This window comes from Oncorhynchus kisutch, unplaced genomic scaffold (assembly GCF_002021735.2).
Source record: "Oncorhynchus kisutch isolate 150728-3 unplaced genomic scaffold, Okis_V2 scaffold711, whole genome shotgun sequence".
NCBI lineage: Eukaryota > Metazoa > Chordata > Actinopteri > Salmoniformes > Salmonidae > Oncorhynchus > Oncorhynchus kisutch.
Window position 1 is genome coordinate 223,370 of NW_022262656.1, and position 12,034 is coordinate 235,403.

Consider the following 12,034-nt stretch of genomic DNA (forward strand, 5'->3'; position numbering starts at 1 on the left):
GCAGCTCAGTTTCCACCTCATTTTGTGGGCAGTGAGCACATAGCCTGTCTTCTCTTGAGAGCCATGTCTGCCTATGGCGGCTTTCTCAATAGCAAGGCTATGCTCACTGAGTCTGTACATAGTCAAAGCTTTCCTTAATTTTGGGTCAGTCACAGTGGTCAGGTATTCTGCCGCTGTGTACTCTCTGTGTAGGGCCAAATAGCATTCTAGTTTGCTCTGTTTTTTTGTCAATTCTTTCCAATGTGTTAAGTAATTATCTTTTTGTTTTCTCATGATTTGGTTGGGTCTAATTGTGCTGTTGTCCTGGGGCTCTGTAGGGTGTGTTTGTGTTTGTGAACAGAGCCCCAGGACCAGCTTGCTTAGGGGACTCTTCTCCAGGTTCATCTCTCATCTCTCTGTAGGTGATGGCTTTGTTATGGAAGGTTTGTGAATCGCTTCCTTTTAGGTGGTTGTAGAATTTAACTGCTCTTTTCTGGATTTTGATAATTAGTGGGTATCGGCCTAATTCTGCTCTGCATGCATTATTTGGTGTTCTACGTTGTACACGGAGGATATTTTTGCAGAATTCTGCGTGCAGAGTCTCAATTTGGTGTTTGTCCCATTTTGTGAAGTCTTGGTTGGTGAGCGGACCCCAGACCTCACAACCATAAAGGGCAATGGGCTCTATGACTGATTCAAGTATTTTTAGCCAAATCCTAATTAGTATGTTGAAATTTATGTTTCTTTTGATGGCATAGAATGCCCTTCTTGCCTTGTCTCTCAGATCGTTCACAGCTTTGTGGAAGTTACCTGTGGCGCTGATGCTTAGGCCAAGGTATGTATCGTTTTTTGTGTGCTCTAGGGCAACAGTGTCTAGATGGAATTTGTATTTGTGGTCCTGGTGACTGGACCTTTTTTGGAACACCATTATTTTGGTCTTACTGAGATTTACTGTCAGGGCCCAGGTCTGTCAGGGCCCAGGTCTGACAGAATCTGTGCATAAGATCTAGGTGCTGCTGTAGGCCCTCCTTGGTTGGTGACAGAAGCACCAGATCATCAGCAAACAGCAGACATTTGACTTCGGATTCTAGCAGGGGGAGGCCGGGTGCTGCAGACTTTTCTAGTGCCCGCGCCAATTCGTTGATATATATGTTGAAGAGGGTGGGGCTTAAGCTGCAACAGAAGCGCCAAGAGGCAGGGACCCGCCTGAGCGCCTGCAATAGGCTGAGCAAGTTTAAACCACGCCCAGTCTCTACTGTGATAGGCCAACAGACGGGTTGGAACTGTCTATCACAGTATAAAGAATACTGTTTACATACATCCTGTCAGTTCTCTGTTCTGCCCTGCGTGGTATTACAGTGAGCCCGTATATACGAAAGTTGCATTTGCCATTTATTACTTAGCTAATAAAAAATACATAGTATAAAATCGGTGACTCATTGTTATATTTATCCTGATACCAGATTTGAATTTACGCAACTCTAACAGACAGTCCATGTTACCAGTACATGACTTTAGCACATTTCATAGTTTATTCTGTATAGTCTTCTACTGTATAGATTTCCAATCATAACAAAAAAAATGTTTAACTACTTTATTACTGAGCTATGTGTGTATATTTTTGATCATGCACTGTTGAGGAAAGTTTGCAAGTAAGTATCCCGTGCACGTGACGAAAAATCTTTGATTGGAAAATGAACGCACCCCATTCCCAACAGCTATCGTAGTCAATAAAACGGTGACCGATTTGACCAGCACTATCGAGCCATCATTGATATTGAAATGAAGTTGCTCAATGTGAAAATACAATACAGACCAACGAAGCAACTGTTTCCTCTGTCCGATTTCTCTTTACAATGAAAGGGGGTGCACCGTTCCTGGAGGTACTGCAATACCAGGTCGATGCGTGGAGTGGACGGAGCAAGCCCCTATTCCATCTCCCTATTCCAAAAATCAATGTAATATATGGTCCCCAGATAGGGGACGTATCAGATATTAAACTGATAAGAACAGATGTTTTTTATTTGGAAAAGTTTTATTGACACATTTCCTTTAAAAACAGCTCATACATTTTTTACATCATTTATACACATAAAAACGGCAATAAAGGTATAAAACAGCATTTGAAAGTTACATTTAAATTTGTTAAAAGTACATGTTGTTAAAACCAATGAAAACAACCATGAATAAAAGTACTTTCCTTGTAAAAACATCAAATCTGTAAAAGCCATTTAAAATGTGTACTAATGATCTAACAAAGGTCAAACATTTTTTAAGACACGAAAAACATGTTAAAAAGTCACTTTGTTAAAAGGCTGTCTTCGGTGCCTTGTACAGGAACGGGGTGAGTCCTTATCAAACTCGCAAACTGGCCGCCGGGACCTAGGGTGTTGTGGGGGACCCTTCGCCTGGGGTCGAGGCCCCCTTCCTTCCATACCATCCCAGGGCTTCCATGGCTACCATGGCCACTGCCTGGGGGGTGGTCTCTACGCTTTTCCCTACCAGCAGGATGCGTGAGGACCACAGTTCTTCCTTCAGGCACGTGAGGGTGGGCCAGAACTTTGTGAAGGCCTTTGATGGAATAGGCCTTCGGCCCATACAGCACGAGCTGAGGTGTTTTTTATTTTTTATATATTTTTTCACCTTTATTTAACCAGGTAGGCTAGTTGAGAACAAGTTCTCATTTGCAACTGCGACCTGGCCAAGATAAAGCTTAGCAGTGTGAACAGACAACACAGAGTTACACATGGAGTAAACAATTAACAAGTCAATAATACAGTAGAAAAAAGGAGAGTCTATATACATTGTGTGCAAAAGGCATGAGGAGGTAGGCGAATAATTACAATTTTGCAGATTAACACTGGAGTGATAAATGATCAGATGGTCATGTACGGGTCGAGATATTGGTGTGCAAAAGGCATGAGGAGGTAGGCGAATAATTACAATTTTGCAGATTAACACTGGAGTGATAAATGATCAGATGGTCATGTACAGGTAGAGATATTGGTGTGCAAAAGGGCAGAAAAGTAAATAAATAAAAACAGTATGGGGATGAGGTAGGTAAAAATGGGTGGGCTATTTACCGATAGACTATGTACAGCGGCAGCGATCGGTTAGCTGCTCAGATAGCAGATGTTTGAAGTTGGTGAGGGAGATAAAAGTCTCCAACTTCATCGATTTTTGCAATTCGTTCCAGTCACAGGCAGCAGAGAACTGGAACGGAAGGCGGCCAAATGAGGTGTTGGCTTTAGGGATGATCAGTGTGATACACCTGCTGGAGCGCGTGCTACGGGTGGGTGTTGCCATTGTGACCAGTGAACTGAGATAAGGCGGAGCTTTACCTAGCATGGACTTGTAGATGACCTGGAGCCAGTGGGTCTGGCGACGAATATGTAGCGAGGGCCAGCCGACTAGAGCATACAGGTCGCAGTGGTGGGTGGTATAAGGTGCTTTAGTGACAAAACGGATGGCACTGTGATAAACTGCATCCAGTTTGCTGAGTAGAGTGTTGGAAGCAATTTTGTAGATGACATCACCGAAGTCGAGGATCGGTAGGATAGTCAGTTTTACTAGGGTAAGTTTGGCGGCGTGAGTGAAGGAGGCTTTGTTGCGGAATAGAAAGCCGACTCTAGAATTGATTTTCGATTGGAGATGTTTGATAGGAGTCTGGAAGGAGAGTTTACAGTCTAGCCAGACACCTAGGTACTTATAGATGTCCACATATTCAAGGTCGGAACCATCCAGGGTGGTGATGCTAGTCAGGCGTGCGGGTGCAGGCAGCGAACGGTTGAAAAGCATGCATTTGGTTTTACTAGCGTTTAAGAGCAGTTGGAGGCCACGGAAGGAGTGTTGTATGGCATTGAAGCTCGTTTGGAGGTTAGATAGCACAGTGTCCAAGGACAGGCCGGAAGTATATTGAATGGTGTCGTCTGCATAGAGGTGGATCAGGGAATCGCCCGCAGCAAGAGCAACATCATTGATATATACAGAGAAAAGAGTCGGCCCGAGAATTGAACCCTGTGGCACCCCCATAGAGACTGCCAGAGGACCGGACAGCATGCCCTCCGATTTGACACACTGAACTCTGTCTGCAAAGTAGTTGGTGAACCAGGCAAGGCAGTCATCAGAAAAACCGAGGCTACTGAGTCTGCCGATAAGAATATGGTGATTGACAGAGTCGAAAGCCTTGGCAAGGTCGATGAAGACGGCTGCACAGTACTGACTTTTATCGATGGCGGTTATGATATCGTTTAGTACCTTGAGCGTGGCTGAGGTGCACCCGTGACCGGCTCGGAAACCAGATTGCACAGCGGAGAAGGTACGGTGGGATTCGAGATGGTCAGTGACCTGTTTGTTGACTTGGCTTTCGAAGACCTTAGATAGGCAGGGCAGGATGGATATAGGTCTGTAACAGTTTGGGTCCAGGGTGTCTCCCCCTTTGAAGAGGGGGATGACTGCGGCAGCTTTCCAATCCTTGGGGATCTCAGACGATATGAAAGAGAGGTTGAACAGCCTGGTAATAGGGGTTGCGACAATGGCGGCGGATAGTTTCAGAAATAGAGGGTCCAGATTGTCAATCCCAGCTGATTTGTACGGGTCCAGGTTTTGCAGCTCTTTCAGAACATCTGCTATCTGGATTTGGGTAAAGGAGAACCTGGAGAGGCTTGGGCGAGTAGCTGCGGGGGGGGCGGAGCTGTTGGCCGAGGTTGGAGTAGCCAGGCGGAAGGCATGGCCAGCCGTTGAGAAATGCTTGTTTAAGTTTTCGATAATCATGGATTTATCGGTGGTGACCGTGTTACATAGCCTCAGTGCAGTGGGCAGCTGGGAGGAGGTGCTCTTGTTCTCCATGGACTTCACAGTGTCCCAGAACTTTTTGGAGTTGGAGCTACAAGATGCAAATTTCTGCCTGAAGAAGCTGGCCTTAGCTTTCCTGACTGACTGCGTGTATTGGTTCCTGACTTCCCTGAACAGTTGCATATCGTGGGGACTATTCGATGCTATTGCAGTCTGCCACAGGATGCTTTTGTGCTGGTCGAGGGCAGTCAGGTCTGGAGTGAACCAAGGGCTATATCTGTTCTTAGTTCTGCATTTTTTGAACGGAGCATGCTTATCTAAAATGGTGAGGAAGTTACTTTTAAAGAATGACCAGGCATCCTCAACTGACGGGATGAGGTCAATGTCCTTCCAGGATACCCGGGCCAGGTCGATTAGAAAGGCCTGCTCACAGAAGTGTTTTAGGGAGCGTTTGACAGTGATGAGGGGTGGTCGTTTGGTCCTCCCCTGCTGGCAGACACAGGGTGATCAGGAGGCCTGCTTCCTTCCACAGGTCCCTGGCAGCTCTGCACTCCCAGAGCATGTGCCTCACCGACTCTTCTTGGCCGCAGCCTGGTCGGGGGCACGCGGATGTCCTCGCCATGAGTGCATAACGGCCCTGACCGGGAGGATCTCGTGGGCGACCATCCAGGACAGGTCCCGATGCCGATTCAGGAGAGCAGGATGGGCCACGTTGCGCCAGACCGTTGTGGGCTCGCCTAGAGCGAGCCCGCGCACTGGACACACTGGTTCCCGATCCTGCACAAGAGAGAGAAGAGAGCGGTGTTTAGTTAAAACTGGGACTGTTTCTTTTTCCAGTTTAAAATGTCTTAAACACTTCTGGAGCTGGACGTAGTGCGGGGGTAGCAGGAAAGAGACTGGGGCTCGCAGGTCGACTGGGATCAGTATCAGAGTCCTGAGGTAAGATCCCAGCCAGAACCGTGCGAGGGCCTGAGTCTTGTTGTTGACTGGGGAGGTGGCAAGAGTCAGATGTAACGCTGTGTAGCGGCTGCCCAGGAACAAGTAGAGGTCAGGCAAGCCTTCCCCCCCCTTGGACATGGGCCTCTTGACCACCTCCCTCCTCAGCCTCTCCCACTTGCCTCCCCACAGGAAGTAAAAAAGCTTCCGCTCCAGGTCTAAAATACTCCTTTGAGGGGGAATAAAAACAGAACTGATTAATAAACGCACAGGTAAAATCACAGCTTTAATGATTAAAACCTTGCCCTCAAAAGTCAGCTGTCGTAGTCCCCAAAAACCCACTCTCTGTCTTACTGTCCCCAGGATCCCACTCCAGTTACCGCTCCCTCCTCCCTCCCGGTCAAACTTTACCCCCAGTACCCTTATGTCCGTCATTTTGACTGTCAGAGGTAGTCTGGTCAAGTCTGGGTCTGCCCACGGTCCATGTAAAAGACGCACTTGGCTGTTAAAACCTTGGTAAAAAGTGTACAATCAAAGTTTAAAAGGGTTATCGCTCCAGTTCTTCAGGTCCGTCCTGTCATTTTTCTTATATAAAAGAGTCACGATCCCCACTCTAAAACTGTCAGGTAGTCTGTCAAGATGTTCTAAGTCAGTAAAAACAGGCAGAAGTTCGTCGGCTAAAACATCCCAAAAGGCCAAATAAAACTCCAAAGGGAGGCCGTCCTACCCCGGTGATTTACCCCTCTTAAAATGTTTCAGTCCTTGGTCAATTTCTGTCCTCGTCAGGTCTTTTATCAGGTCGTCTGTGTTGGGTAGGGTCTTGTCGATGTCGGTTAAAACGTCCCCCATGGTCTCTTCACATACATCTTTTACCCCAAACAGTTCCCCATAAAAATCCTTGACTACTTATTTTATTCCCTCTGTATCTGTTTTTAAAACCCCATCTTTATTTTTTAAACCACTCATTAACCTACCCTTACTAACTATTTTCTTAAAAAAGTACTTAGTGCACTTCTCCCCCTCTTCTAATTCCCTTTCTTTACTTCTTAAAATACCCCCCTTGCTTTTCTGTTCTGCTAAAAGTGCCATTTCCTTCTTTAATTTCTTGGTTAAAATCAAGGCCCTGTTGGCATAGGTTAAAATACCTTTCCAGTCGCTTTTGCAGTCCCACCACGCATATATATTTTTTCTGCTTTTTTCTTTCCTATCTCTCTAAAGAATGTCCTCGTCCTTCCCTTCACCATTTCCCACCACTGTGCTCGTGTGTCAAAGAAGTCCTGTAGCGTCTGCCACTGGCTGAACTGCTCCGTGTACTGGCTAACTATATCATCTTCTAGAAGGGTTCCTATCTCTCTAAAGAAGTCCTGTAGCGTCTGCCACTGGCTGAACTGCTCCGTGTACTGGCTAACTATATCATCTTCTAGAAGGGTTCCTATCTCTCTAAAGAATGTCCTCGTCCTTCCCTTCACCATTTCCCACCACTGTGCTCATGTGTCAAAGAAGTCCTGTAGCGTCTGCCACTGGCTGAACTGCTCCGTGTACTGGCTAACTACTCTATCATCTTCTAGAAGGGTTCCTATCTCTCTAAAGAAGTCCTGTAGCGTCTGCCACTGGCTGGACTGCTCCGTGTACTGACTAACTACTCTATCATCTTCTAGAAGGGTTCCTATCTCTCTAAAGAAGTCCTGTAGCGTCTGCCACTGGCTGAACTGCTCCGTGTACTGACTAACTATATCATCTTCTAGAAGGGTTCCTATCTCTCTAAAGAAGTCCTGTAGCGTCTGCCACTGGCTGGACTGCTCCGTGTACTGACTAACTACTCTATCATCTTCTAGAAGGGTTCCTATCTCTCTAAAGAAGTCCTGTAGCGTCTGCCACTGGCTGAACTGCTCCGTGTACTGACTAACTATATCATGTTCTAGAAGGGTTCCTATCTCTCTAAAGAAGTCCTGTAGCATCTGCCACTGGCTGAACTGCTCCGTGTACTGACTAACTATATCATCTTCTAGAAGGGTTCCTATCTCTCTAAAGAAGTCCTGTAGCGTCTGCCACTGGCTGGACTGCTCCGTGTACTGACTAACTATATCATCTTCTAGAAGGGTTCCTATCTCTCTAAAGAAGTCCTGTAGCATCTGCCACTGGCTGAACTGCTCCGTGTACTGACTAACTATATCATCTTCTAGAAGGGAGCAGTTCAGTTTCCAGGGCCCTCTTCCCACAGTCACACCCGAAGATAGTGAAAGGGTGCACGTCAGCATTACGTGATCTGAGAATAAAGCAGGGGTTATTCTAGCATCAGTTGGGGGACAGTCCCGGGTAAACAGATAATCAATGCGAGAGGCTCTGGTGCCGTCACCACTGGTCCAGGTGAAGCCCTCCTCTCTTGGATGCAGGGTTTTAAAACAGTCAGTCAGTTTAAAATCCCTGCACAGCCCTTGCAATAAAACACTTGACCTGTCCACCTTAAAATCCCCTCCTGCCCCTCTCCTGTCTGCTCTACTTAAAACACAGTTAAAATCCCCACCCACCACTAGAGGATCCCTCCCTAGCATGTGGGACTGCAGGTCTTCTAAAAGTGTGCACCGGTCATGTTTATCGTTAAAACCATACACATTTAGCACGTTAAAATCCCTCCCCATAAAAGTACAATTGGCTAAAACAGCACGCCCACCTACCACCACCGTGCTCCCCTTCACCACCACCTGTGGGGTGTTGATTAAAATGGCAACACCGTCGTTCTTGTTAAAATTGGAACCACTCCAAATGGAGGGCCCGTGCTGCCACATATCCTCCCATTTCCTGTAAGAGGATAATATGATGAATCATAGATTGGCAAGGAAATCCTCTTCATCTTCACTGTCCAACTGCATTGTCACGGAGCTGGAACCAGCAGGAGGATGGAGAGGCCTTGAAGCTGTACGCTGCTGTGGTGCCAAACTGCTGCAGAACTTCACTTGGTAGTTTATGCTGGTAACAGGTATCACCAGCCAGCTTCAGTCCATACCACACCAGGAGTATGGAGTTGAGAGTGTGCAGTGACATTCTATTTCTTAACTTTGACTTGACCACACTCATTTGGCTGAACAGCCGTTCAAACTCCGCATTTGAGTGTGGCAAGGAGAGGGCAGCGAGTGCAGCTTTGCACAGTTCTTCAAATGGATTTGACCCGGAAGAGTCCGTGTAGTTATTGACTTCACTCCAAAACTCAACTGTATTTTCAGTTGAGTTCCACCTAAACAGATGGATGTTTCTCAATTGGGAAACAATTTGATCAATTGTTTGGGGCTGGTATCCCAGTAGCTCAACTACTTTAATAATTTCAGTGGTGCCTTTATTGTGCTTTGGCGTTTCCTTAACACTGAACAAGGCCATGTTTCGCAAGGCTTCTATGTTGTCTGGGAGCCTTGCTTGCAGCTCCTTGCTTAAAGCAACAATGTAGTTGCTGCACCGTCTCCGAATGACCTTTTTGTCCTCTGGCGCAAGACTGAGTTGGTACACCATGCTCTCAAAAACTTACCCAAGGTATGGTGATGGGCTGAGATGTCCATCAATGGGATCCTTCAGGACATCCATTTTTGCCATAGGGTTGACTACTCTGCTGCAAATTGATGTTAAGAGATGTACCAGATTGTCCAAAAGCTTGACAGGATCTGTTTGATCTCCCTCAAATGACATCACTGCAACTTGTACGTTGGACAGGATTGATTTGAAGAATGTCCGATAGACATAGTTGATCTTGTCCATGTAGGTGGCATGGAGCACATCCGCCATGTAGCAATGCTCACTGGCCTTGGTCAACTCAAAGTGGAGTTTCAGTTCTTCCCACTGGCTCAATATACGAGTTACCGCAGGCTTAATCGTTAGCCAACATGTGACACACTTGTGATCTGCAGGGGTTTCTGGCCACAATTCATGGTGGCATACACTGCTTTGTACGCCTCATGCCGTTTTGAGGAAATTGAAAACCAGTTGTAGGTTTCCCTGATTAAGTACTCAACCCTCCTAGGGATGGTTTCTTTTGGATACTGCACTGACAGCCAATTGTAAAGAATAACACAGCGGATGAGAACCAAATTGGGCAATGCACATTCTTCCTTTAAACCCCTGAAGATTCTCTTTTTCAAGGTTACACTTCTCAAGAAACTCAACTACCACCTTTGCTATTGATCTGGCATCGCCCCCCTCCAATTCAACCAGCCCGAGAAATGTGGACACAACGGTTCTTTTTTTTAGCACTGAAATACCGAATCACCACACCCAGGTATTGGTCAGCGGACTCATCCAAAAGGAGACTGAACTTCTCATCCCCCACATCTGATGTTACCCTTTGGAGAAAATAAGGAGCCAGTACTCCCCTAATAATTTCTGTGCACTTGGTGCGGTGCATATGGAAGTTTGTTGCTGCCACAGAATCTGAAAAGGCAGCTTTGCAAGCCATACCTAAATGGTGGCATGCTAGCAGCGAACAATGCTCTGCAATGGCATATAGTAGCTTCTGCGCTTTTGCAGTTATCCACTTTCTTAATAACCAACTGTGGTAATGTAGACTGTGGTAATGTAGACTGTGGTAATGTAGACTGTGGTAATGTAGACTGTGGTAATGTAGACTGTGGTAATGTAGACTGTGGTAATGTAGACTGTGGTAATGTAGACTGTGGTAATGTAGACTGTGGTAATGTAGACTGTGGTAATGTAGACTGTGGTAATGTAGACTGTGGTAATGTAGACTGTGGTAATGTAGACTGTGGTAATGTAGACTGTGGTAATGTAGACTGTGGTAATGTAGACTGTGGTAATGTAGACTGTGTAGGTTGTACAGTTTTGATTTATTTATATGCTTTGCAAATGTTTGCAATGTTTTTTGATGTCATACATTGTTGCAAGCAGATCTGATCTGCAGTAGGCACAGAATGCCGACAATCATCCCCAATTACTGGCTTCAGACACCCTTTAAAGGTACAGAGTCACACTCTTTTCTGTACTTCTGGCTGTACAATTTTGATTGAGAAATGTTGATTGATGTTGTAAGTTCTGTTCTAGATCAAACATTTGTCTCGTCGAACTCGTACTACTGCTGCTGCTGTCAGCCAACAATGATTTGCAATTTGCTGAAATTGCTGCTGCCTGTGCACGAGCTGAGTGCCTGCTGCATGTAACTCACACTGCACTTTTGCAGCCAGACACGTGTGTTGTGATGGAGTGTGTGACAGAGAAAATCGGTTTTGTGTTATTTAGAGGGAGAATGCATTTTAGCGTTTGAGTCACTTTCAAAAGTTCGAAATACATTTTAAAAGTAGCTAAATTTGTTGCTAGGTGCTGTTTGAAAGAAAAGTTGCCAGCGTACTCTGAAAAGTTGCTAAATCAATAAGATACCGGGTAGGGTAGACTATTTCATCAAGTTTTTCACTCACCACGTTTATTCCATTTATTGGGGCAGCAGGAGACTAGCCTAGTGGTTAGAGCATTGGACTAGTAACCGAGAGTTTACTGTCTAGCCAGACAACTAGATATTTGTAGTTGTCCACATATTTTAAGTCATAACCGTCCACAGTAGTGATGCTAGTCAGGCGGGTGTGGGCGGGAAGCATGCATTTAGTTTTGCTAGTGTTTAAGAGCAGTTGGAGGCCACGGAAGGAGTGTTGTATAGCATTGAAGCTCGTTTGGAGGTTCGTTAACACTGTGTCCAAAGAAGGGCCAGATGTCTACGCAGACGACACCATTCTGTATACGTGGATCAGGGAATCACCTGCAGCAAGAGCGCCATCGTTCTGTACCTGAACAAGGCATGGCCAGGCACGACTCCAACACCATCATTAAGTTTGCAGACGACACAACAGTGGTAGGCCTGATCACCGACAACGACGAGACAGCCTATAGGGAGGAGGTCAGAGACCTGGCCGGGTGGTGTCAGAATAACAACCTATCCCTCAACGTAACCAAGACTAAGTAGATGATTGTGGACTACAGGAAAAGGAGCACCGAGCACGTCCCCATTCTCATTGACAGGGCTGTAGTGGAGCAGGTTGAGAGCTTCAAGTTCCTTGGTGTCCACATCACCAACAAACTAACATGGTCCAAGCACATCATGACAGTCATGAAGAGGGCATGACCAAACCTATTCCCCCCAGGAAACTAAAACGATTTGGCATGGGTCCTGAGATCTTCAAAAGGTTCTACAGCTGCAACATCGAGAGCATCCTGACCGGTTGCATCATGTCGTGGAAATTTCCTGTATTACCAAATCATGAGAGAGCAAACCACGCACAAGTCAGAGTTATCATAAAGTCCATCTTTAATAAATATGAGCTTCACCATAGCCCTGTGA

General features: G+C 46.0%; 2 protein-coding genes and 1 pseudogene across 2 annotated transcripts; all 3 read right to left on the bottom strand.

Annotated features, from left to right (window-relative positions):
* Positions 1–1,840: 1,840 nt before the first annotated feature.
* Positions 1,841–2,016, bottom strand: LOC116361480 (uncharacterized; annotated as a pseudogene).
* A 3,270-nt stretch (positions 2,017–5,286) lies between these two features.
* LOC109882153 (uncharacterized) lies at positions 5,287–6,168 on the bottom strand. The gene has a single exon (XM_031815952.1). The coding sequence runs from the start codon at positions 6,142–6,144 to the stop codon at positions 5,341–5,343; it is 804 nt and encodes a 267-aa protein (XP_031671812.1). The 5' UTR covers positions 6,145–6,168; the 3' UTR covers positions 5,287–5,340.
* A 970-nt stretch (positions 6,169–7,138) lies between these two features.
* On the bottom strand, positions 7,139–8,516 carry LOC116361477 (uncharacterized; the record flags this gene model as incomplete). The annotated part of the gene is made up of 1 exon (XM_031815953.1): positions 7,139–8,516. A coding segment is annotated over one exon (1,320 nt), but the record flags the coding sequence as incomplete, so codon positions are not given.
* Between the last annotated feature and the right edge of the window lie 3,518 nt (positions 8,517–12,034).